This window comes from Leptonotus elevatus, chromosome 21, assembly GCF_054856555.1.
Source record: "Leptonotus elevatus isolate MCC_2025b chromosome 21, RoL_Lele_1.0, whole genome shotgun sequence".
NCBI classification, from domain to species: Eukaryota; Metazoa; Chordata; class Actinopteri; order Syngnathiformes; family Syngnathidae; genus Leptonotus; species Leptonotus elevatus.
The window spans coordinates 5,883,038-5,906,960 of record NC_141259.1 but is presented as its reverse complement, the minus strand read 5'-3'; the positions used below and the strand labels follow the sequence as shown (position 1 = coordinate 5,906,960).

General features: G+C 41.3%; 3 protein-coding genes across 7 annotated transcripts; 1 reads left to right on the top strand and 2 right to left on the bottom strand.

Moving 5' to 3' along the window:
• Nucleotides 1-2,495: 2,495 nt before the first annotated feature.
• On the bottom strand, nt 2,496-4,311 carry cebp1 (CCAAT/enhancer binding protein (C/EBP) 1). Of its 3 annotated transcripts, none has more exons than XM_086066321.1 (3): nt 4,216-4,282; nt 3,324-3,575; nt 2,496-3,251 (listed from the first exon to the last, which is right to left on the bottom strand). In XM_086066321.1, the coding sequence occupies exons 1-3, from the start codon at nt 4,216-4,218 to the stop codon at nt 2,943-2,945; spliced, it is 564 nt and encodes a 187-aa protein (XP_085922447.1). In that variant the 5' UTR covers nt 4,219-4,282; the 3' UTR covers nt 2,496-2,942. The 3 variants fall into 3 exon arrangements, with proteins under 3 accessions (XP_085922447.1, XP_085922446.1, XP_085922445.1); XM_086066320.1 differs by having other exon boundaries at nt 2,498-3,251; nt 3,324-3,608; nt 4,216-4,293; XM_086066319.1 differs by having other exon boundaries at nt 2,500-3,251; nt 3,324-3,611; nt 4,216-4,311.
• Nucleotides 4,312-4,634: 323 nt separating this feature from the next.
• Nucleotides 4,635-7,705, top strand: ngdn (neuroguidin, EIF4E binding protein). The gene is made up of 11 exons (XM_086066121.1): nt 4,635-4,655; nt 4,927-4,986; nt 5,132-5,203; nt 5,466-5,603; nt 5,680-5,764; nt 5,843-5,895; nt 5,967-6,069; nt 6,211-6,385; nt 7,087-7,240; nt 7,380-7,446; nt 7,582-7,705. The coding sequence occupies exons 1-11, from the start codon at nt 4,635-4,637 to the stop codon at nt 7,599-7,601; spliced, it is 948 nt and encodes a 315-aa protein (XP_085922247.1). The 3' UTR covers nt 7,602-7,705.
• A 1,226-nt stretch (nt 7,706-8,931) lies between these two features.
• pabpn1 (poly(A) binding protein, nuclear 1) lies at nt 8,932-23,726 on the bottom strand. Of its 3 annotated transcripts, none has more exons than XM_086066011.1 (7): nt 23,240-23,726; nt 21,350-21,458; nt 19,258-19,325; nt 18,705-18,811; nt 18,517-18,604; nt 18,229-18,380; nt 8,932-9,620 (listed from the first exon to the last, which is right to left on the bottom strand). In XM_086066011.1, exons 1-7 carry the CDS (start codon nt 23,372-23,374, stop codon nt 9,431-9,433), a joined length of 849 nt encoding a protein of 282 aa, XP_085922137.1. In that variant the 5' UTR covers nt 23,375-23,726; the 3' UTR covers nt 8,932-9,430. The 3 variants fall into 3 exon arrangements, with proteins under 3 accessions (XP_085922137.1, XP_085922139.1, XP_085922138.1); XM_086066013.1 differs by lacking the exon at nt 23,240-23,726 and adding an exon at nt 22,806-22,991; XM_086066012.1 differs by lacking the exon at nt 8,932-9,620 and adding an exon at nt 10,046-10,602 and having other exon boundaries at nt 23,240-23,725.
• Between the last annotated feature and the right edge of the window lie 197 nt (nt 23,727-23,923).

Genomic DNA, 23,923 nt, shown 5'->3' with positions numbered 1-23,923 from the left:
AGCACGGAACTTTTGATCCTTACACTTACTGTCAATCAAAATCGTACTCACACGATAGCATGAAATGTTGTGTCTCGTACCATCCACCGTCTCAATTTCATGAAATAAGACGCACTCAAATACGAATCTTGCCACACGCACATAATACAAGCAGGAAGAATCCTGAGTAAAAAGAAAAGTTTAGAATTGCAAAGAATTGAGAATTGTTTGTGTCATTGTGCTCTTTTAGATATGAGTTGGATGGATGAGCCATCGATCACGGTATGCAAAATGGCCACCCATGGTTGGCAATATGATGTAATAAAGAAGTAAATAGAGAGAGGGACAGTCAACCTGGGTTGAGATCTTAATTGATTGATTGATATTGACGTCTTAAAACAGGCAATTATTTTTCATGTGTGAAGTAAAGATTTTCTTTTTTTTTTAAAGGTTTTCCTATTGCCGAATCTAGCAGTTTGTTTGCCGCATCTGTGATTTGATTCTTAAGATAGTCAGTGAAATTGAAAAATAAGTCATGTCTATCAGAGATATGCTTAGTGGTGTTGTGGTGGTCATATATTCTGCTGCTTGTTGGGTAATTTGGTGGGGATTAGATGAAATACAGTCTTTCCTCACTCTGTGGAGATGTCGCAGTCCACAGCACCACATATTGCCCCACACGACGCTGCGGGACATTTCAACAGACTCGCTCAGGTCAAACAAGAAGTCAGTGTTTGGTGCTTAATATGTGATGGCCGCTGTGTAGTCTCACGTTTCCCTACAGCAACACGATAGAAACAGATCACAGAATCCCAGAAGTGGGTGATTATGTGTTTTGCTGCAGTGAGCAATTTGAAGTCCTTTATACTAAATATTCACCCATTTCAATGATTAAGATCCATTTTATGAGACGGTGCCACAATTATGAAGGTTGAATGGTTGATTCAAAGTGAGACCATTTGCATATCAGTTCCTTGAATTTGTGTCTGAAAATCAGAATATCACCACAGAAAGATTGCATTGCATTGACGATCTACTCTAAGTGTATTTGCTTTATCTTTAGTATCCTAAATGAACATTTCGACCTCCTGTGATATTTCCGTCCACTCCAGAATTTGAGATTTCAAAAATGATATGATCCAACGATTGTCTTGGGCAGATGTATTCATATAAAACAAGGGTGTCAGTCTGGCTTCCCCTACCCCCTCCCCTGCATCTCCTATCTCTGTGTCCCTTCACGACCATCACAGCCACAGGAAGGCCCTGGCAGCCCCAAACACTGATACGATCTCTACGCTCCCTCATCTCCATTCTCCGCTGTGTTGAAATCTTACCCATCTCACAAAGGGAAACCGCTAGTGAACAACGGTCCGTGACATGACGTCCGTTTTTGTGGCTAGACGACTTATGGTAAATGATGTGGCAGGTGGATGCCATGTTCCCTGATGTAAGATACAATGCATAATGTACGCAATGATGGAGAATACATTCGGTTGTGTCATAACATTATGTATGTGAAAGAATGCGTCCTTTCTGTGCATTACTGGGCAATGTCAAATCTGCGAATGCTGCATATAGAAGATAGATAGATAGATAGATGTAGTCTCATTTTTTGTTTCATTGACTTGATGTATGCATTGCTTATCTTTTATTTTGTATTTCTTCTTGTTTTCTCTCTATGCTTCATTATGTACTCACCCTAGTGTTTGTAAAGTACATGTATTTCTTTATTTAAAAAAAAAAGTAGGTATAGCTACTCGATAGATACATAGATAAATACTGCATTCCCCCCATATATATTTTTTTTTATATACATAATTGTATTTTTTATTTGATTTGATTTATTTATTCCTTTATTTGTTTTAGGATCAATTTCATGGTTTGGATGCATTTCAAACTATGTCAAAATTGAGATAATTTGCATACTTTTTTTTTTTCTCTTGTAAATTTGAGTCCTCAAAGCAGAATTTAGCCTCACTCTGAAATGTAGCTGCATCTTTTTCTACGAATGAACACTTGTAGGATATTGGATGAATGTATAAATATTTAGTAGATGATAAATAAACAATATTTATGCTGCATCCTAGTATCGTATATCAAATTGATTGCTTTTGAAGTCTTTATTTAATCCCACAGAATTTTTTTTTCCTCAAGATGAAATAATGATGAAAAAAAAAATGCTGAAAAGATGAAAAAAAGCCTGGTAATTGCTGTGGGTGTATTTCATGAAATACTGTATATTAGAAGCATATGAGCAGTCATAAAGGGTATGTGTATCATCCAGAAAAATAAAAAGTCTTTACACGTTAAAAATAACCTCTCTTTTTTTTATGTAGCATCAAGCTGTTGGACTTTTCTGTCATAGCAATATTTTTATAGATACCGTCTACATTAGAAAGAAGCAGATGACAGGGGAAAAAACCATTACGTTATGTATCTACTTCTAGGTCACATGTTGTATCTTTCTGACTAATATCAGCCTCAAATAAATGTTACAAGTTCAACTGCTCATGACAAGAATGCCAAAACAAAAATGACAATGACGCATCATTTACTGCACATGAAACAAACTGAAGGAGCCACAACATTAGGTACACGTTCACAGTTTAATATCCATCCATCCATTTTCTACACCGCTTATCCTCACAACACTAAAAGATATGATAATGCTCAATTATAACAGTTTGCTGTGATGGAACTACACAGTATCATATAAACAAGTATGACGCAATGCTATGTCCACTGAGCATTGCTATCTTTGTAAATGCACAATTGGAATACAGTTCTTGTAGTGGTTCTCCTCAGATTGTGCAGGTGTACGTACAGTGCTTTAAAAAATCATCAAACCACCACTCAATGCAATGTTAGACCACTGCTGCCCTAAATTAACAGCATCGGTAATAACCAAAATAGTTTTATGTACAGTTGCAGCTCTTTGTGCTGAAATCTAATGGCAGCTTTGCTCAGACAGTGGTGATCACTGTGGCCCCCTCTTCACTTCCCGGCAGGTGCTGCTGGGACAGGATATGTCTGAGAGTGTCCAGCTCCTGCGAGAGCTGCCCGATCTTCATCTGCAGCTTCTGGTTCTCCTCCTGCAGCTGCAGGGCCCTCTGCTGTGTCATCAGGATCCTCCTGCGGGCCTTGTCTCGACTCTTCCGCACGGCGATGTTGTTCCTCTCGCGTCGCAGTCGGTACTCTGCGCTGTCCTTGCTGATGCTCCTCTTGGCCACCGGAGCACGCATGGTCGGCAAGATGAAAGGAGGAGAGAACTCCTGAGGAAGGCAGTTGGCGCTTGCTAAATTTTAACATCACATACAAAATGTACAATATCTGGCGTCTCTCACCTGCAAATTGCTGCCGTGGTTCTGGTGGTGGTTCACTGAGCTTGTGGTGCTGCTGAGACAAGAGGACGTGTACGGCAGGTACGGCAGTCCCATCATCTGCTCGTCTATCCTGTCGTCACTGCCCCCCCTCAGCCCCTGAGACTGGCTGTATGTTATCATGTCCATTGAAACCAAATTGGAAGACACGGCAGGGTTTGAAGACGTTGGGTTCAGTGTCACGTGGGCCGGATTCGGGTACGGGTTCATCCACTCCTGGATGACAGAGGACACCCTGGATTCACACATCTGCTGGGGTTCAATGTAATAATGTCAATTATTAAAAACAGATCAAATGTTTTTGATACAGAAGAAAAATAATCAACATGAGGAAGAAACACTCACATAACCGTTTCTGTCCATTAATTTTCATATTATAGAACAAAACAATTTAAGTATTTGTGTAAAGCTGAAAAATAAGTCTGGTATATCTCGATTCAGTTCATTAGTGGTTAAATGTCACAGCCATGAACAAAAGCAGTAGTAGTAAAATATGTAAATAGGCTCCGAAACATGTAAACAAAAAAATTGAAATTATTGCAGCTTTCACACAATGGTTTAATTTAGCGAAGAAACATTAACACATTAGATAGGGAAATTGTATAATTCTAATAATAACGACATGTAATGCAAGAGATGTACAACAATTATGTCTCTGTTTTAATTGAAACAGGCACAAAGGCTATCAACAAACATTTTCCCCACTAAGCTCGCCAAATAAGGTAAATTTTTGCTTTTATACATTCAATAATTATATCCTACTGCATGTTTGTTATAGAAATTCCCAATTGTACTAATGATGTGTAGCTATAAGTGTATAAGTGTCCACAAACAAATAAATAGTGGCCTAACTTACCATGACTCGTTTCTCCTCAGACTCTCAGATAATGTTGTCAGGTTGTCATGCAGGTTGACAGTTTGATGGTAAATGGTCTGAGGGGGTGAAAAAAAAGGCCGATTCCCCTCAAATCCACCCCCCATTCGGCCCCCTCCCACTCTCTCATTCCAACACACACACACACGCACACTCACTCGCACGCACGCACACACACGCACACACAATTATTATTTAAATATGCCCACCAATAGTTATCAATGCATGATATTCAATATTGATTCACAAAAGACAATAGTATAAAACTCTGCACACGTGTGTTCACAGATAAGAAATTATATTTGACAACAATTGATTGAATGCTTTGTTTGATGTGCGGAGTAGTAATCGCCAAACGAGATTTGTCCCACTGCGACTTCCGTATTTTCAGTACGTCCAAAATGGCTTCTCCCATCGACAACGTGAGTAAACCTTTGCTAGCTACCTTTTACAAAAACTGTGTTCGATCAGTCCATTTTCGGAACCGCTTTTTTTTATAACATTCATAATTGTGAATGATAAAGATTGACTTGATGCATAAAATCGAGGGTAATGAATTGACCATTAGCCTAGATGTTTGTTTTGTTATAAAAACGTTGGCTAGCCGGCTAGCTTACGCATTTGGTCATGTTCACAACTTGTGTATTTTGACGCTTTCTTCCCATTTACAACAAACACTTAACTTTCTTGCAGGATTTGATAGATAGTGATTTGCCCAAAGCTGTTGAACTGCTGAATAGTCTCGCAGAGCAGGTAAATTCTTCGTGTGTTACGTTGTTAATTTATGATAGAATAAAGCATCAGTATAAATGCATGCTAAGTATTTCAGTAAATGAAATATTCATGACACAATGTTAAGTAATCCCATTTAGTTAATGTGGCCATCACGTTTTTGTAGGTGGCAGCGGTTACCAGTCATGTTCAAGATCTGATTACCAAAGTTAAAGATGGTGTATTTAAGACAACAAAGGTGAGTTCAGAATGGGAAATACAATTTAATCTTTACTGTGTTTTACATGCATACGACTGCACTGCAGCATTGTTTGGCGCAGTGTGCCTCTGCACTGAAAGTGTGCAACTCTAAATTTATACTTGTCTTATGTACAAATCCATTCAAAAGTGATCACTTAAAAATCTGTGATAATGATTCACTTGCAGTAAAATTGATTTGAATTAAAATTGTTCTGTGCCTACTAGGCTGATTTTCTGTGTCTTATCCTTCCTTGAGACAGGGTTTGTCATTTCTGGATCTTCGCTATCACCTGCTACTCTTCTATCTTCAAGACCTTACTCACCTGATCGGCATCAAGACAGAAGGTGGCAAAATAAAGGAGAGTGAAGCCTTAACCCGAATAGTAACAGTCAGAACGGTAAGATGTTTACTGCCAGTAACTACACGGTATTATGTAGAAGTATATTATGACCTGTGGTTTTCTTTTGTTTTAGGTCCTGGAGAAGATGCGACCACTTGACCACAAACTCAAGTACCAAATTGATAAACTGGTGCGCACAGCTGTCACTGGCAGTTTGGGTAAGATGTTGTTAAAGTTGATCACTGCCTATGTTCAGTTGTATTGCAGCAAAGGAAATTCTGAGTTTATGGTTTCAGCTGAAAACGACCCGCTGCACCTTCGTCCGAACCCGGAGAATCTCATCAGCAAAGTATGCTTACCTGTGATTTTACGTTGGCTTTTACCTGCTTGTTTGTTCACTTATATTTATTATTGAAACAGTTGAGCGAGTCTGAAGATGAAGAGACGCAGGCAGATGAGATGAAAGTGGTCCACACTGGTGGCAAGAAATACATTCCACCCAAGATTGCGGCTGTGTATTATGGTATTTTTTTTCCATCTCAATTTTAACATTTACAACTTATTAAAACACACTTTTCAAAGTATTATTTTAGAGTGGATCCTGTCAATAATGTACCTTTCCAGTCCTGTGGAAATCCAAGGTGATGACATTCTTTACCACTAGATGGCGACCTGACGGAAGCAGACAAGAAGAAGGTTCAGGTGGATCGTCAGCGGCGCGCCGCGCTGAGAAGTTCTGTGATCCAGGAGCTGCGGCAACAGTACAGCGACGCTCCTGAGGAGATCCGGGAAAGACAGGACTTCCAGAGTGAGCGAGAAAGCCGCGAGGAGATACACAGGTTTGCTTGTTGCGCTTATAAAATGTACAGTTTGTCAGCAACTGATCAGGGTTTACTTACTGGGTCAATTTTTGTTGACCATAGAAAAGCGTTTGAACTTGTTGTTAGACAAGTTATGTATGCTATTGGTTTATGAAAACATACCCTATTAAGGTTTAATTCTTATTCACACAGTAGAAAACAATGTGTTTCTTTGAAAGGATGTAAATCTCATTTATTAGTTCAGCCTCGAGGTGTTCCTCAAGGGTCTACCTTGGGTCCGCTTCTTTTATCTTTTTTTATTAATGACCTTCCTTGTATTTTTTTTTCTCCAGATTTCTTTGTTCAATATGTCCTCTTCTTTACAAATTCAAGTATTGTTACAGCACGATTTAAAAAAAATCTGACTTGGCTTCTTGAAAATAGCTACTTAACCAAAGACAAAAATTTAATTTTGGCTTAAATTCTTTGATTTGGAATTTTGACACAATTATGGTAGAGTTCTTCAGAAAGTTGACTAATGTAAATATTTTTGGCATCTCAGCACTAATTGTATTTATTTCATCATTTCCCCCCCCTTATTTTTCTGTAGTACTAGTTGGTGTGGTATTATGGATTGCCCTGTTATTTTTGTGTGACCCCCTCACAAACGAGATCTCAAGGGGTTTAGCCTACGTTAATTAATAATTTTCAACATTTTCCCCCCGCATGTAATCCTGTAGGAAAAACTTTGAGGAATCCATGATGGTTCGGCTGAATGTGCCAAGAGGAGAGAAAAACGCCAAAAAGCGAAGACGAATGACCATGTCTGGTCAACTGGGTGGCATCACACACTTTGGTGACATCACACCGCTGACTGGCGGCGAGGGCGGCGAGGTGAGCAATTTGTGTCCTAAGCAAACAGACGAGTGGCCCAGACCAACTCACCCCTGCGCTGCATGAAAGGGGCCATTGAAGCTAGTCTGGGTCACACTGCCAGTCAGCTGGTTCTAACGCTTTGTGGTTGCTGCTTCAGGATGTTGATAACCCTCGGCCCAAGAAAAAGAAGAAGCAGATCATGAAGAAGAAAACTAAAAGAAAAGGTGAGGGCATTTCAAATCGATCAGCCAGTCAAAATTAATTTCAGTCCACTTGAGACGTTTTTCTAAATGGAAGAAATGTATAAAAAGCATTGATGTTCATTTTCCTTTTCTGATCCTACATTTGTTGCTCTACAGCCTTCAAGAAGCACAGATAGACCAGTGTGGAGCTGGCATCACTTCATTTAATCATCTGACCAAAAATGTCAACCATTTTGTTTTGTTGTTATATGGCTGAATAACAATAAATTAATGAAATATGTGGAGTTCTTTTCATCTTCAGCCCAAATGACCAGAGTGCAGTAGTAATCTGCAATAGTAGTTTAATACAGTATAGCCAATAATACAATTTCTCAATAATCTTAGTAGATACAATTTTCAATAGGTACAATATTCAAGAGGACATCCTTGAAATTGTGCTCCCCTCGAGTCATTTAGATGATTCATTATAATCTAGGATTCATCCCATTGTAAATTTTCAAGCCGTATGAATTTGAATATTTTCAGCAGGCAGCACTGTGACTTTTTCTTCTTAAAATGACGATTACTGCGTGTAGCGACTAACCTTGTGTCCTGTAGTCGCCGTGGAAGGATGTGGGAGATGTTTTTGACACGCTTGACTTAACATTAAAAATATGGCTTCAATGGTTCAATCCAAAACAAAAGTGGCCTAAATTATGCTGCTAACTTTCTAACTGAAATTCCATTTGTAAAATTAATGTATGAGCGAGTGGTAAGAACCGCATGACCTTCCACTCCATCAACCTGATCACCTACACCTGTGCTTAAAAGGAGGGTGGGTGGAGAGGTCCAGGCAGTGCCTACACTGCCACCTGTGGTCATCTACCGGAAATAAAAGCAAAAATAACATGTGGCTCCTACATTGTGTATGTACTAAGTGCAGCGATTCTCTAACTGGGCTCCAGGGGCCTGCACATCACTTCATAAATTGTCATTTATTTTTAAAAGTGGATACCAGCGCGGCAATAAAACATTAAATCAATTACTATCACAAAAATCTGACATGATTTTTTTTTTTGGGGGGGGGGCACCACTGTGTGACAGTAATGGCCATTTATTATTTTTGTTGACCACGCACAAAATGCATTTTGTTTGGGATACAGGGCATTACATACTGTTCGACATTGACATGAACACATTTTTAAAATTCACCTGTTAAATTTAGGCTCCTTTGTTGAACTTCCAACATACACCATTTTTCATTTTACTTTTATATTTTAGAGATACAGAAGAGAATAGGGGCCAGTGAAAGAGGGGGGGGGGGGGGGGGTCGTCAGGATTCTTTATTCTTAGAATTCTGAGTTTAATCTCAGAAACCTGATTTTTTAAATTTGTACTATTATTATTCTGACTTTAAAGTGAGAATTCTTAATTTCAAGTGAGAATTCAGTCCGCATTTTTTTCTGATGGGCTTTTTTTTGCTTAGACTCGAATGACTAATCATGTGATACACGATACACTCACACATTGTACTTTTTACACATCTTTATTTTGTTTCTAATTACAGAACCATGGGTTAAAAAAAGTTTTTAAAAAAAAATTCAAAAAACATTTTTTTTTTTGTTGACCTTGGATCTTCCCTCTTTTTTTCTCCCCAAGAAAATAAATTCCAGCACACAACCCCACTGCCCCCCGGCTTTTACCTGCCTCAAAACAGCCCACTCCATTCATCAACTAGTGAATGCCACTAGCTGGTCAGCCTTCCCTCTGACAAGCCGTGACTGCACTGCGCATCGTCAGAATAGGGTGGGGCCCAACTGTTAACACCCCCCTCCCATCCCCGCACACACATACACACAAAAATAAAACATGTTGCCTGGTCTTCCTTACACCTGAAAAACTGGCCTTCCTATCAACTCTGTTGGCGATGTAGAAAAATCACATTGGGCCAGCGGCTTGTTAAGTGGCGTCTGTACTGCAGTGTCGTGCGAAATTAAACGTGTGTGAACTTTAACTAAAAGCGCTATCAGCGTTTGCTGTTGTAGTAAATGCCTCCCGTGGCCGGCCTGTGGTCGCCCTGCCCCCCTCCCCCCCACATAGACAGAATGGGGTGAGTGTGCATAGCGGGAGCAGAGAGAGAGAGAGACGCTGCGGAGACAGTGGGGGGCGGCGGCGCCACCTGGGGAGGGGTCGTCAGCCTCCACTGGTCCTGAAACCTGAAACGACAAGAAGTGGTCTAATATACAGAGAGAGGAGGGGTGAGAGGAAGGAAGGAGACACACGGGTTGGGGGAGGGGTTGAAACCAAATAAAAACAACGTCTTGCAGGAGACCATATTGTTGGGGTGGCCAAAGACGTCCACTTTCCAGAATAATAATTAAAATTCAAAATAAAAAATGCGCTTTGATATTCGGGTCCGTCGCTATCCAGAAAGTAATGTGGTGAAAAACACTAAATAAATCAAAAGGTGTTGATCTGGGGAGGCTATAACGTGGGAGGAGTCAAAAGAGAGGGAGGGGGAGGTGGGGTACAGCAAACAGACTTAAAACACATCAAGAAACCTAGCTAGTCAACATTTCACATTTCAATTATTAAAAAACAAAAACAAACAAAACAAAAAAACAGTTTCTTCAACTCGCTACCCCCCCACCCGTCATTTTTTTTTGCTGCTTTTTTTCCCCCTCGGCGGCGGTGGTGAATGGGGTGAATGGGTGGGCTGTGGATGGTGTGGAAGCAGGATGTCACAGCCAGACCAAAGGAGACACGCCTGCAGCCTGAGTTACCATCATCATCATCATCATCATCATCAACATCATCATCCTCCTCCTCCTCCCCGCACCCGAAGCAACAAGAACAAAAAGAAAAACTTGCCACCATACTTCTTGCACCAGAAGGCTAGCGCATACCTTACCAGGGGGGGCCGCACCAACGTCCGCACACGCACGCTCACATACAAATGCACACGGCAGCCAGTCAGTCTCTCTGTCCAGAAGTTTTTTTTTTTCCTTTTTTTTCCTTTTTCTTTCTCTCTTCTGGAACTCTTCTTTTTTTGTTGGCGAAAGGGAGGGTACATTTTTAAGTGTGTGTGTGGGTGTTTGTGTTTGGGAACAGAGAAGGGAAAGGGGATTGATAGTAAAAGGAGTGGGGAGGGGTTGGAGTGTTTAGTAAGGGCAATACCACGATGTTCGCCCTCGGCCCCTGGAAGAGAGAGAGAAAAAGAGGGTGAGTTTCTTTCTGCTTGGATTGAGAAGATGGACACCAATTTTCTGGTGTGGTATTCAATTTGGTGTACGCGCTTGTGGGCAGAGGTGCTTTATCAAAATGTGTGGCAGAGACAACTTAATCGACGTAATCATAATTTCAAGAGATAAGTGAGTGTGTGTGTGTGAGTGTGTGTGTGTGTGTGCGTGCGTAAGAGGGGTGGCAAAGGCACACTCTCCCTCTTTCTCTCTCTTCAGCTTCTTTTGTTTTGACACAGATTGCACAACAGCCCCTGAAGAATGAGCCCCACTATGGTGCTAAGAGCAAAGGTTTAGATTGATTTTAGACAGGACTACATAAGAGGAATGCCCTACAGCACCTTAATTTCCTGAAAATGTAATAAAACAAGCACTTGATAAAAAAAAATAAAAAATACAATAAAACCCAATAACTTCTATAATAAAGAAAAAAAATCCTGACTGATATTGTAAAATCATTTTTACTGATGACGTAACTTGTCATATTAAGTATTTTTTTTAGTTAAGTTAAAATGTTTGAGTTATTAAAACCAATTTAATTCCCACACCGTATTGCATATACACACACACACACACAAGTTTTTCCATACTCGTTAATTAACATAAAAGTGGACAAATATAGTTACCAAACACAAAAGTGGTTGTAACTTTTAGTTGACACAATTTTATAGTAACCTTTAGTTATTTGAAGTTCTACCACTAGGTGGCATTAGTGCTTCATGTTGGACGTTGATGACAAGAACACTACATTTGTTTTTATTTTCTTATTAAATTACAACCAGTCACCATTATCCCCAAACGCATATATTTATCAAATTTATTATTGCTAAATTGTGTTCTAGTGACTTATTTGCACATCCTATGTGAACTATAGCATGAACCACAATGTTTTTAATTACGTTTTTTATGCATTTTTTAATGCCATTTAACCATCATTTGAGCAAAATCCATTTTATGGCTTGTTGCTTTTTAGTGACTCCGCGGAAACCCTGATCTAAGACTGTTATATACATTTACAACAAAATTTGGAGTGTTAAAATTTTGGTTTTAAATGTTTCATAGTTGATTTCAACCTCTAAAGAGTATTTTTAGCACGGTCTGATTTGAATGGTGGTCAGTGAGTTGATTTATTTAGTGCCAACTGTTACAGTTAAATGCACCTGTCCTTTTTTTAAATTTGAATAATGTTACGTTCACATTTTGTTGTTAAAGATGTAGTAAAATCACAGTTACATTAGACTTGTTTAATGTAATAAGGTATAACATTATTGGTAAAAAAACATTTATACGGTATCAGTCAGTTTTTTTTTTAATGAACCTTATTGGTTTTATTACATTTTTTGACCTACAGTACAGGCCAAAAGTTTGAACACGCCTTGCCATGCAATGCATTTTCATGACTATTTACATTGTAGATTCTCACTACAGACATTGAAACTATGAATGAACACGTGGAGTTATGTACTTTAAAAAAGGTGAAATAGTTGAACGCATGTTTTATATTCTAGTTTATTTAAAACCGTAACTCTTGCACACTCTTGGCATTCCCTCGATGAGCGTCAAGAGTAGTCACCTGAAATGGCTTTCCAGCAGTTTTGAAGGCGTTCCCAGAGGTGAGTATGCCAAGAGTGTGCAAAGCAGTAATCGGAGCAGCAAAGGGTGACTATTCCACATGTGTTCATTCTTAGTTTTGATGCCTTCAGTGAGAATCTACAATGTAAATAGTAGTGAGAATAAAGCAAACACATTGAATGAGATTGTGCGTGTCCAAACTTTTGGCCTGTACTGTTGTTAAGTGCAAATTTTATTAAATTTTCCGGAAATTACTAAATTATAGGGTGCTTCATGCCCCAGCTGCTCTCGAGGCGTAACAATATTTCCTTCATGAGCCAGTGCAAAAGGGGGAGAGAGCCACCATTGGGGTCACTGTGGGGGGAAACCTTGAGACAAACAGACCCTAAAATATAAAATAAACAGCGCACGCGCACACACACACAGCGTGATCACTCAAGGAATTCACACTCAATCCAAACAATAAAAAAATTAAAATAAAATAAAAAGAAGCCCAACAGGGACCAACCACCCCTTCAAGGCAAACACACAACACGTACAACCACTTGCAGACAGACGCCAATGGACTGATGCTAAGATCAGGCTGCAGTAATGAACCTTTGTCTCTGGGAGTGCACACACTAACTTAAGGTTTGGTTCTTCTTTATGATGACATTATGTTATCTTACTCAAATCATCCAATCAAGTCACACGCATGCATTCAACACAGCCAAATTCATGTTGCACTTTCACTTTGCCTCTGCATGAACATCCCTACTATAGAGTACTGTGGTATCTTCCCAGATGGTAGACAAACGCTGGGCGATATGGCTGAAAAGTGTGACATGATTTAAGTATTCCATATCAGGCGATAGATTACATAGATATATTTTTAACCCATTTAAAATAAGTTAAAAAAATCCCATTGGTTAAAGCAATGGTGTCAAAGTCCAGTCCTCGAGGGCCTGAGTCCTGCAGGTATTAGGTTTCCCCACATTCAACACACCTGATTCATATTTAAGCTAATCAGCAAGCTCTGGAGGAGCCTGTTAATGATCCTGATCATCAAATCAGGTGTGTGGGTGTAGAGAAACCTCGAAAACATGCAGGACTCAGGCCCTCGAGGACTGGATCTTGACACACGTGGGTTAAAGGGACATTCAGTGATCCTTAGTGCCATTTAGTGGTCAAAATATAGCATTAGAAGTACGCAGGAGAGCGCACACTACGGTGGCTCGGAGAGACCACATTTTGCAAGCCTACCACCAATTCTTATTTTGCGTGAACAAACGAGCATCTGGGCGAGTGACTTTGTGAAGCCCGGCGAGCTACGCCAAAAGACCAAGCAAGCAGGAATCAGCCGGAGCAGTTAACAAGAGCGGCTAGTGGGAGGAGCTAGTATAAAAAAATATATAAAAAAAAGGAAAGGAAAAGCTTGCGAAGAGCAAAGCAGAATGTGTCACGCGACGGGTCCGAATCACGGGAGTTAGTGACGACCACCTGCAGGCCCCAGCTGTGGAAAGCAGACTGTGGTCGACCCATTGGGTCCGACACTGGATGAAAGCACCAGCCGGACTAACTACATTCACAAAAAAAAGTTTGGACGTTTTGCATACTATTGACATAATAAATAGGTCCGTTTTTTAAATGAATGAATTATTAGTTCACCACTAGATGGCGCTCGGGATCACTGAATGTCCCTTTAAAGATAAGATAAAACTAGGAAAATTCCATTCAAAATATGTACATACAAGTAATGTACATAGTTTTTGTAAGGCACACTTGTGCGGACTTTGTTGGTTGAAAGGATTAGTCACCCGGCGGTGGGCACCCGCAGACAAGCATTTGGAAACGTAAAAAAACAAACAAATGCTTTTGTGCTCAAACGCTCTTTTTTTCGTGCTTGTAATTGTGGCACAAAACGAATGTCACCGAATGCGGGGAGTGGGGTTTTCTTCCCATTTTTATTAAATTTAACTCATTTTGCATTGATAACCATCACAATTATCGCGATACATAACGACATAATTTAAAACAAACTAAAACAAACGAATTTCCCCAAAATAATTTTGAGCGCAGCTACCGCGACGACCATCTTGTATGCAAAACAGTAGATACAAGCGCAATCAAAGTGTGACGACTGATTGAGGTTAGCCTGTACAGACAAGACATAACCTTACGGTAACACTTCAATCAAGATGTCACAGAAGCGACCAGATACCAAGACGGCCTTACAGATCATGGAACTAAACCATTTAACTGACAAACAACTCACAGGAAGAGTAAAGTATCTCATCAAGACCAAAAGCAGAAAGCAATCACAATAGCCTGTGTGGAACAGTGATGCTTTTACAGTCAGATTGATCCCAGGAAGGAAATGCTTATGTTTCATTGCCATCTGCAACAAGTGAACACAACTGATGAAGTGGAGTAATGAACACATCATAACCACCAGACTGAAAGGACAGGGCAGGAACATGCTAACTGGTCACAGGCCATTACAAATAAATTACTTTTCAGGCGCTCATCACAAGTATGCAAAGTTTGCATCCAAATACAGTGACTTCAGCTGTGAAGAACACAATAGTGTGTACAAAGCCTTCGTGTTTACTGAAATGACCATGACCATGCCATGCAATGAACCCCAGATGAAACCACAGATGTCCTTCCCAAAAGTGTGCAAATGAGTGTGTGTTGCCTGGCTGGCAAGAATGTGTCATCCTACATAGAAAAATGTAACATGTACACTACCATTCTTAAGTTTGGTGTCCAAGAAATGTTTGAAAATCCAGTAACGTGAATTCAAAGATTTGTTCTAAATAGGGATGCTCCGATCCGATACGTGGATCGGCCCAGATATTAGGGGGGGGAAATGAATCTGGTATCTGCCAAAATGGTCCCGATCCACACAGGCTTATCTCCAGAGCGCACGCAAGTTCACATCTTCAATGACGAGGTGAAACGGGGAATGGTGAAGTCAATAATATTTCCCCTTTGTTACGTTGGCGCAGCCAATGTCTGTCAAAATTTCACTGGGGGAACATCGGAAGCCATTTGGCAGGAAGGCGGGCCCCGCGTCCCGAGCTCGCTCTTACTCTCGCGAAAGTCCACCACCGCCCGATTGGGGCCTGCCTCGTTGCTTCCGCGAGTGGTGAGCCGCTAGGCTCCGTGGAAGGACAGCCGTGTGGGAAGCGGCAACAGAGTTCGCCGAGGCGGACGAGACAAAGAATAATGCAATTAACTCAGTCACTAACCATAAATTCATAAAAGAAAACAAAGATTATTAATAATTAGGGGTGACAGGCAATTACATATTTAATTGTAATTAATCGCATGACTTCACTAGTTAACTCACGATTAATCACAAGTTTTATATCTGCTCAAATGAACAAAAAAAATCTAGGTTTTCACACTCTTGTTAACAAGTGGGGAAAAATGTTAAGCTAATAGAAATAGTTCAAATGAATTTTTGACGTTTATTGCCGTCAATGGCAGCGAATTAATAAAAAAATGATTATTAAAAATTCTGGGCAACAGACAATGAATTTTTTTTGTAATTAATCGCATGACTTCACTAGTTAACTCACGATTAATCACAAATTTTATATATTTTCTAAATGTACTTTAATTAACAAATAGAAATAGTTCGAATGAAATTTTGATGTTTATAGCAGTCAATGGCAGAGAATGAGTTAATTATGCCTCTTGTAATGGCATTTTGTACATAAAGGTGGCATTTGGTGATCATCTATTTTCTTAAACAGAGAAGAGCAAAAAAGCACGTAGCCTTTCAATATTTCTTTACGTGCAGACATGAAAGACAGTGTGTCGACAGAAGCAAGTGGCGCAGGAGCCTTGGCCACATCAAACTCATTTTGTGAACGGAAGCGCTTGGAATCAGGCGAGCCCTGGCCACAATATGCACAGTTGAAACATTAACACTGCTTGAATGTAAGAAAATTGTACCTTCACTTAAGTAATGATTACATTAATTCAATAAGTATTGAAAATATTAAATGAAAATCATACTCTAGTAAATGCTCAAAAAATATTTTCAAAGACATTAAAGAACATCTAAAGGCATTTGAGTTTTTGGGGGGGAAATATATTAATTTAATTATTTAATTTAGTATGGATCGGAATCAGAAGATACTGAACCCAAGGTATTGGTATCGAATCGGTAATGAAAAAAATTGATCGAGAGCATCCCTAGTTCTAAATACATAATATACTATATGTTTGAAGATAATTGCAAACATGCAAAGACTGAGAACAGTTGTGGCGATATAACATCAAGTGTTTTTCACCATTTCAGTTTTCCAACGCTTTTGTCTGCATCAACAGTCTTCTGGTGCAATTGCGACGTGCAGTTAGCTAGCTATGGAGACATCACAAAAACACATCTTACATTCAGATAGTCCACTGGCAAGGCCGCTTTAAAACGCGTCATTATCATGCACATCACTATGATAAAAGGCGGAGGACGTGGTGGGGAAAAAAACAAATACTGACTTGACTGACTTAGATCAGAGCTCTGTCAACCTTTTCACACTGCACTTGCTGAGTGTAAACAGGGACCACAAAGTACAATAGCGCCCACATTTGGAAGTGTTGACATACCAGCCTACCAGGAAGTAAATGGAGGGTTTTCCCCACTTGTCTGGATGTTAAATTGGCTGCACCCCAGCAAGACGTTATCTGTCATTGCCGCAAAAAGAAGCAGCCACACTAGTGCACTCAGAAATCACTGTTGCGGGGTCTATCCTATTGGAGATGCTTTCTGAAATCACTCTGACAACTGACCCCGAACATTTCTTTAAAACAACATTTTTTGGGGAGGCGTGGCGCCTTTGCAGCAAACACACCTGTGCCGTGATGCACTGCGATGCAGCATTCCATCGTCCTGCCCCCTCAGCACAAACAAAATGGTATGGGTTTGTCAACAGTGTACTTGCATGTTGATAAATGCAGTGTGAAAAAGCCTTACACAGATGTACTGTACTTTAATATCATATCTCAAACATGTAGTTGTGTATAGGCGTAATAAAGACACTTTGCACATAAGGGTGCAACGATCACAATTTTCTGTCCGATTACCGATCCCTCCAAAGCCTAACCGGACTTTACGATTTTTGTCAATCCTAATTTTTTCAACCTTCCATGTTTCAATCGTGTTTTATTGCAAAACACTGAACGATACCAGCGGAACAATACAAATGTATTGGTGATGTTTTGTTCTCTCAAATAAAAATGAATATAGTCATCTCGTCAGAAGGGGACAGTCCCTGACATTTGCAGACCAGACCATGGAGATGCAGTCGATAGACAAGACCGGTTTTATTATAAGGGATTAGCTGATCACAAATCTACCAAGATTAAGACAATCTGTACAGACACAATCCCAACCAGGTAATTTTTGGGACGTAATCCCCACGATAAATGAGAAACCACTGTCCCGTTACGAGAGAGTTCACTTTTTAAAATCAGGTTTACTTTTCACGTGGTAATTAATGGTAACCGGCCCGCGCCTATTAACAAGTCTTTACTTTGCCGTGACAAATTTACAAGACATTTCCACTCACAGTAAGTAACTAAAGAAAAAAATCCTTCTTTTCTATGAGTAATAAAGAAGATCAGAAAAAGTTATAGGGTAGTCGTTTTTTTGTGGTAAAAGCAGTGCTTAATTTTTTTATTATTTTTTAAGGGGCATTTAAAAGTGCACCCCACACTTTGGAACAGTAGTGTACATATTTGGTTCTTCGTTCTCATTTTTCTTATAAGAATAAGCCATCATCTAAGGCAATGACCATATATTTATTCAGGTTCCTGGCAAGGTATGAGTTGATTCAAGCCAATCTTCATATTTGATTTCATCACGACTATCTCAAGACTTAAAACCATGTGGGATGTGAGAAGATGTGAGTATGGCCGCTGACGGAAGGGATACCAGTCTTCCCAACAATTTCATGAGTGAAACGGGTGAAGATGATGTTCATGCGGGCGTGTGCCGTGTCCTCCCAAAGTGTCCACTGACCTGAAGGCCCGTCCTCTGCCTCTGGGTGGTGTGTAGCCACTGTAGTAGCGTGCGCGTGATGAGAAGTTTCCACCCCGTGATCGGAATCGGGCCCGGGAAAAGCCGCGATCTGTGGTGCTGATGCCGGGTCTATTTGTTCTCTTTGCACCGACCTGGAAAAGTGACATTGGAACAGTTTTTACCAACTTTTAGTGGGGGATGCAGAATAATTGTCAAAACATCTTGCCACTGTAAAAAACAAAACAAAAAAAAACGATGTGGAATAATATTTCCTATTACAAACATTACCTTTATCTGTCTTCCTCTAAAAAGAGACTCATCCAAAGCCATCGCTGTCCTTACAGACTCTTTGTCTGCAAACTCGATATACGCAAACCTGTGGAATAAAAGCATAACGAAGTTAAGGCAAATATTTTACCATACGGGACATACACCAGAAATCAATTTGAACCTCAATCTTATCTTAGATACATTACCCTTTAGGATGCCCCGTGTATTTATCACACAAAATGGTGACTCTATTTACTGAACCACAGCCATGAAAATGTGCCTCAAGCTCCTCTGCAGTTGCGCCATAATCCACCTAAAGGCAAAAGCAAGCCATGAAGATTTCCTTCCATGCACAATCCTACATCAGAATTTGTTTGAAAACTGTTAAGCACTGAGCTGTTGTAAACAAGCTGTCTATGACAATTAGAAGCAGTTATGCTAGTACAGGTGTAGGGAGCCTTGGTCCTCGAGAGCCGCTGCCCTGCCTGTTTTCCGTGTCTCCCTCCATCAACACACCCCTCTTGATGAACAAGATCGTTATCAGGCTTCTACAGAGGCCGCTGATTAGCTGATCAGTTGAGTCAGCTGTGTTTGAGGAGAGAGACATGGAAAACAGGCAGGACCAGGGTTCCCTTATCCCTGTACGAGTAGATACTCTTCCAGATGCCAACAAAAGTAGTCAAGTAGAGGCAGGCGATAATCACAAAAATAGCTCACATTTTTGTGAATGTGCATGATAATCAAGAAAAGGCTACTCACGTTTCCAACATATATAGATCTGCCATCTGCTTCCATTTTTTCTTCAAATGACATGATGACGGGGCCAACTACAAAAGGCGGGACATGACAACCAATTGTGAGTAAGGAATCAAAATTAACAAAACATAATAAATTTAGTAATATATTAGCTCTTTGACTGCCATAAACGTTATAAAAAACGTTTAGCATAAACCTAGGGAAGGGCGCCGAGGACGTTAAAAGACGTCCCCTATGTTTTTTTGTTTTTTTTTCAAAAACGGGTGCAGGAAAGCCTTGGGCAGCTGTGCTGAAAGAATCAGGCTGATCTGATTAGTCAAAGACTCGTTTTGGCCCCTAGAGGGCAGCGATGACTCTCTTTGCACAAGGTTGGATGGGCCGCCCACCGTGGGCGTCAGTAGAAGACGTGAGGCGGAGCTAGAGTGTTGAGGAGACAATGGCTGATCCAAGCCACAATGGCTTGACCAAGCAACCGGTTACAAGCAGCTCAGCTTGAGCATTTTTTTCAAAGACGGAAAGCATCAATCAATACTAAAAAGCGCATTGATGTCAACGATGATGATGACAACGAGCTCTACGCCAAAGTTGGAAGCTTTGGCCTGTTACTATCACGTAGTAAGCCTCACCGGCTACGCGCGGCTAGCGCGGCTAGCGCTGCTAAGGCCGGAAAACGCGCACAATAGCCGGCCGGGTACTTCTGCACAAGCGGACATTCGATCGGGCGATGGAGAGTTGGCATCGACCAATGCAGATTGATGTCAACGATGATGATGACAACGAGCTCTACGCCAAAGTTGGAAGCTTTGGCCTGTTACTATCACGTAGTAAGCCTCACCGGCTACGCGCGGCTAGCGCTGCTAAGGCCGGAAAACGCGCACAATAGCCGGCCGGGTACTTCTGCACAAGCGGACATTCGATCGGGCGATGGAGAGTTGGCATCGACCAATGCAGATTGATGTCAACGATGATGATGACAACGAGCTCTACGCCAAAGTTGGAAGCTTTGGCCTGTTACTATCACGTAGTAAGCCTCACCGGCTACGCGCGGCTAGCGCGGCTAGCGCTGCTAAGGCCGGAAAACGCGGAGCTGCACAAGCGGACATTCGATCGGACAATGAAGAGTACCCCGAGTCCAATGCATATTCATCGGAGGAGCGGGTACAGTCTGATCACGGAGAAGACACTGTTTCTGGACTACGATGCCACCATGAATGGAGTGGATAAAATGGATCATGCAAATGCTGTTGCGTCTTCTTGCACGCAGGAGAGTGTTACACAAAGAAAAACTGTCGTTGAAACATCCACACATTTGTAAATAGTTTGCCAAATTGTTGTCAAATTGTTACACTGTTGAATGTAAATAAACGTATTTTGCTATCAAAAAACACTTTTTCATTCTTGGTGGTAGTGTTTTATAGAAGTAAAGCACTATTTAGGTGTTTGTGGCATCATTCATGGACAAAAAGAAGTGTCAAATTCACTAGAATGCATGAAATAATATCGTTTCACTAAAAGCTTGATTTCTCCGTATTTTGGTCCAACACAGGCGAAATTGGGTCAAACTAACCATTTTCTATTGTTGATTACTAAAGAACGGAATAAGGTAGAAACAAACTCTTTTTTTCTGATGAAAGATGAAAGTCCAATCTTTCATTTGGTAGTACGTGTGTTTCCATAGTCCAAACAGAACATTTTCTGTGGACCTTGAAAATCAGTCAAAATGCTTAAATCGGCTGGCACTGGCGGCATCCCTTTTCTGAAAACGTCTGGCAGTCAAAGAGTTAGTAAATTTTACAACATGTAAAAAAAAAAACATTGGAAATTGTCCAATTTAAGTGATTGTTGCCACTGTGCTTAGCAAAACAATAGACAGTACTATAGACCCAGTGTACTCCAATCAAATCCTCACAGATGAGTTTGTCAGTACAGTACACAGCCAGACATTGCTTCAAAGCCATCTTCTTTGACCAACATTACAAATTGTGTGCATGTAAAGTCTGGTGAAGCCTTGAAGACAAAGACTTGCATACAATAGACTTCTGGATTACATGTGTATTTTCAAAAATCAAAAGGGCATTTAGTAATTAACATTTACCTGGTGGCGGGCTTAGATTCATCTGTTTCTCCACCTCGTTCTGCAGCTCCTTCAGTTTCTCGGCCTCTTCCTCCATCTCTCTTACACGGGCTTTGATAGCCTCCAGCTCCTGAAGAAGGTATACAAACATTAGTGAAGCCTTTACAAAGAAGAAAAAATGACGAGCTATTGCCATAATAATAATACATTTTATTTGTAAAGCACTTTATATTTGACATCAAAACTTAAAGTGCTACAGTGAGTAAACATAAAACACATAAGACCAATGTATCAAAAACAAATTTATCCCCCCCCCCCCTATAAATAAGATAAAACAATCATAAAAATCACAATAGATATGTCTTTCTAAAAAGGAAGGCTTTAAGTCCTTTCTTAAAAACATCCACCATCTGAGGAGCCCCAAGGTAGTCCGGGAGGGCGAGGAGCTGCGGCTTTCGAAGGCCCCATCGCTTTAAGCCGTGTCCTGGGCAAAGTACGAAGTAAAAATTACGAGCTGTTGCCATACAGGTTTGATGCTTCTTGGCAGTCAAGTCTTACAGGGAGCTTAATATTTGATTGTTGTCCAAGACGTTAATTGACTCCCTAAAGCCTTCAACTTTATGGTATCAGATGAGGGCCAAAAAATAAATACATCTCACCACCTTTGACAGTAGAATAATCGCCACAAATAGGAATATGGGCATGTGTAAACGTTTAATGCTGGAAACACAGACAGCAGTGTCCCCATGCAAGTGTGGACCATCCCGGAGATTGGTGCATTGCAGTGGGAGTCATTCCAATTCCATTCAGGGCAATGCTGCCACACACACCGAAACCAGCACATAAACCAAATGCAATGACCTACAATAAACAGTCATAGTAAACGCCATGTGCACACAATGGCGTGTGCTTGCTTGCTTGCCAGTACCATGTCTCATTAGAAACGCACCAAATGTCAGACTCTTACACGACCCTACGATAAAACAACGGTTGCATTAAGCAGCTGCCAGACACGCCTTAAAGACCAAGGTGTCGCGTGAACCGGGGATCCACGCGAGTTTCAAATGAAACCGTCTCTCTTTCAAACTCAGGCGAAACACGACGAGTCGTTAAAAGACGCTCGCCAGCCAGGACGGTGCAAACTGAAAGACAAGTCTGCCATCTCCACCCTTGCTATCTGTGCGTGTAGTCGGTGCGTTTGCGTGGCCAGACACACATTTCGTCTGTGATACATCAAACCGCGTCATACGTTTCGTCCCAACGAATATGGCGCGTTTGATTGATTCACCGGCGACCGAATCCGGTTCTGGTTCTAGCACGAGGACTTTATTGTGGTACGGTGACCAAGGTAAGCTAGCATTAGCAGGTTGTCGTTAGGTCATTTTCCCGTCCCGACGCTGGTGCTTGAAATGCCGCAGCGACGAAGCGGTGGAGTAGAAAGGCGACACACACACACACAATAAAAAGGTGCCATTACCGTCAAATAAGGCGGCTTCGCAATCAAGGAGACTGACGCGGCGGTGTACAGTGGCTGCGGTGTGTCCTACCCTCGCCCCTGACTTGCTCAAACATCCCAGTGTTGCGTCTTTGCGGCGATTTGTATTCAGACGCTCGGTCTCGCCGCCTGGCGCAGAAACTAGCGCCCCTCTAGCGCCAAGATGGCTGCCGATATCGCGCATGTCACCACCCAATTCTACTGCACTGCGCGAACCATAATGGCGGTTCACACCAAGCTGGCGGTAATAGCCACGCACACGACATGTGACACAAATCTTTGTGAGGAATCGATAGCATTCGATAGTCGCGCTAAATGTGGTCATAGAGTGCTCGCAAAGGCTCGGATTATCGCCATTAACGAGCATGACTGGTTCACGTCGGCACGCAACGACTGAAACAATGCCCTTCACTTACCGGGTCTTCAATTGCCGCTTCTCCCTCTTCTAAGCCCGGCTCCTCGTCGCCGACGCCCGGGTCTTCCAGCTCGGGGTGTCCAGGGTCAGAATCTAGTAGCGATTCCTCCGCCAGCCCATTACCGAACTCCGCCATCGCCCCTTACCGAGTATAACGATGCGCCTCGTGGCCAAACCAACGTACCAGGCCCCAACTCACGCACGAAGGGGGGGGGGGGGAGTGAGTGGGGTGGTCAAGAGAGGGGGAGGAAAAGGCGGAATACGCAGAGTAAAGTTAAAAGGTGAAATAAAAACCTAGCTACGGTTCATCCTCCGTTTGAATAGCGTACAAACGTAAAACATCTACTGGTGTTTGAAGCTCAACCTCCAGACAATCGCCCCAATTCCCGTCAGAGAGCCGAGTTCAATGAATTAACTCTATAGAAAAAACACACACGGGTGAAGACATGAGATCCGAGGCGGCCCTTCTTTTTAGAAATGGAGGCCGGAGGCGGAGCAAAGTGCCACTGCGGACGTATGAGACAATCCCATTTGTTATTGGATGAATGGGGCCAGCCTATTTATTCCTGCGCACATTTCTATTGGTTGATAGATAAACTTTTTCCGGGTGCCAAATCGAACGCATGATTTTAATTGGATTAAAGATGTGACAATCAAAAACACGATTCGCGGTCATGCATGAATA

What these genes read in the sequence shown, in the direction of transcription:
- cebp1 (XM_086066319.1), bottom strand. An exon ending in ACCACGGCAGCAATTTGCAG is followed by an intron (nt 3,252 to 3,323) that starts GTGAGAGACGCC and finishes TGCCTTCCTCAG; the next exon opens with GAGTTCTCTCCTCCTTTCAT.
- ngdn (XM_086066121.1), top strand. Translation starts at nt 4,635, where the DNA reads ATGGCTTCTCCCATCGACAAC. An exon ending in TGGCTTCTCCCATCGACAAC is followed by an intron (nt 4,656 to 4,926) that starts GTGAGTAAACCT and finishes ACTTTCTTGCAG; the next exon opens with GATTTGATAGATAGTGATTT. An exon ending in GTGTATTTAAGACAACAAAG is followed by an intron (nt 5,204 to 5,465) that starts GTGAGTTCAGAA and finishes TCCTTGAGACAG; the next exon opens with GGTTTGTCATTTCTGGATCT.
- pabpn1 (XM_086066011.1), bottom strand. Translation starts at nt 23,374, where the DNA reads ATGGCGGAGTTCGGTAATGGGCTGGCGGAGGAATCGCTACTAGATTCT. An exon ending in GATCTATATATGTTGGAAAC is followed by an intron (nt 18,812 to 19,257) that starts GTGAGTAGCCTT and finishes TTTTGCCTTTAG; the next exon opens with GTGGATTATGGCGCAACTGC. An exon ending in GGCAGAGGACGGGCCTTCAG is followed by an intron (nt 9,621 to 18,228) that starts GTCAGTGGACAC and finishes TTGTCGTTTCAG; the next exon opens with GTTTCAGGACCAGTGGAGGC.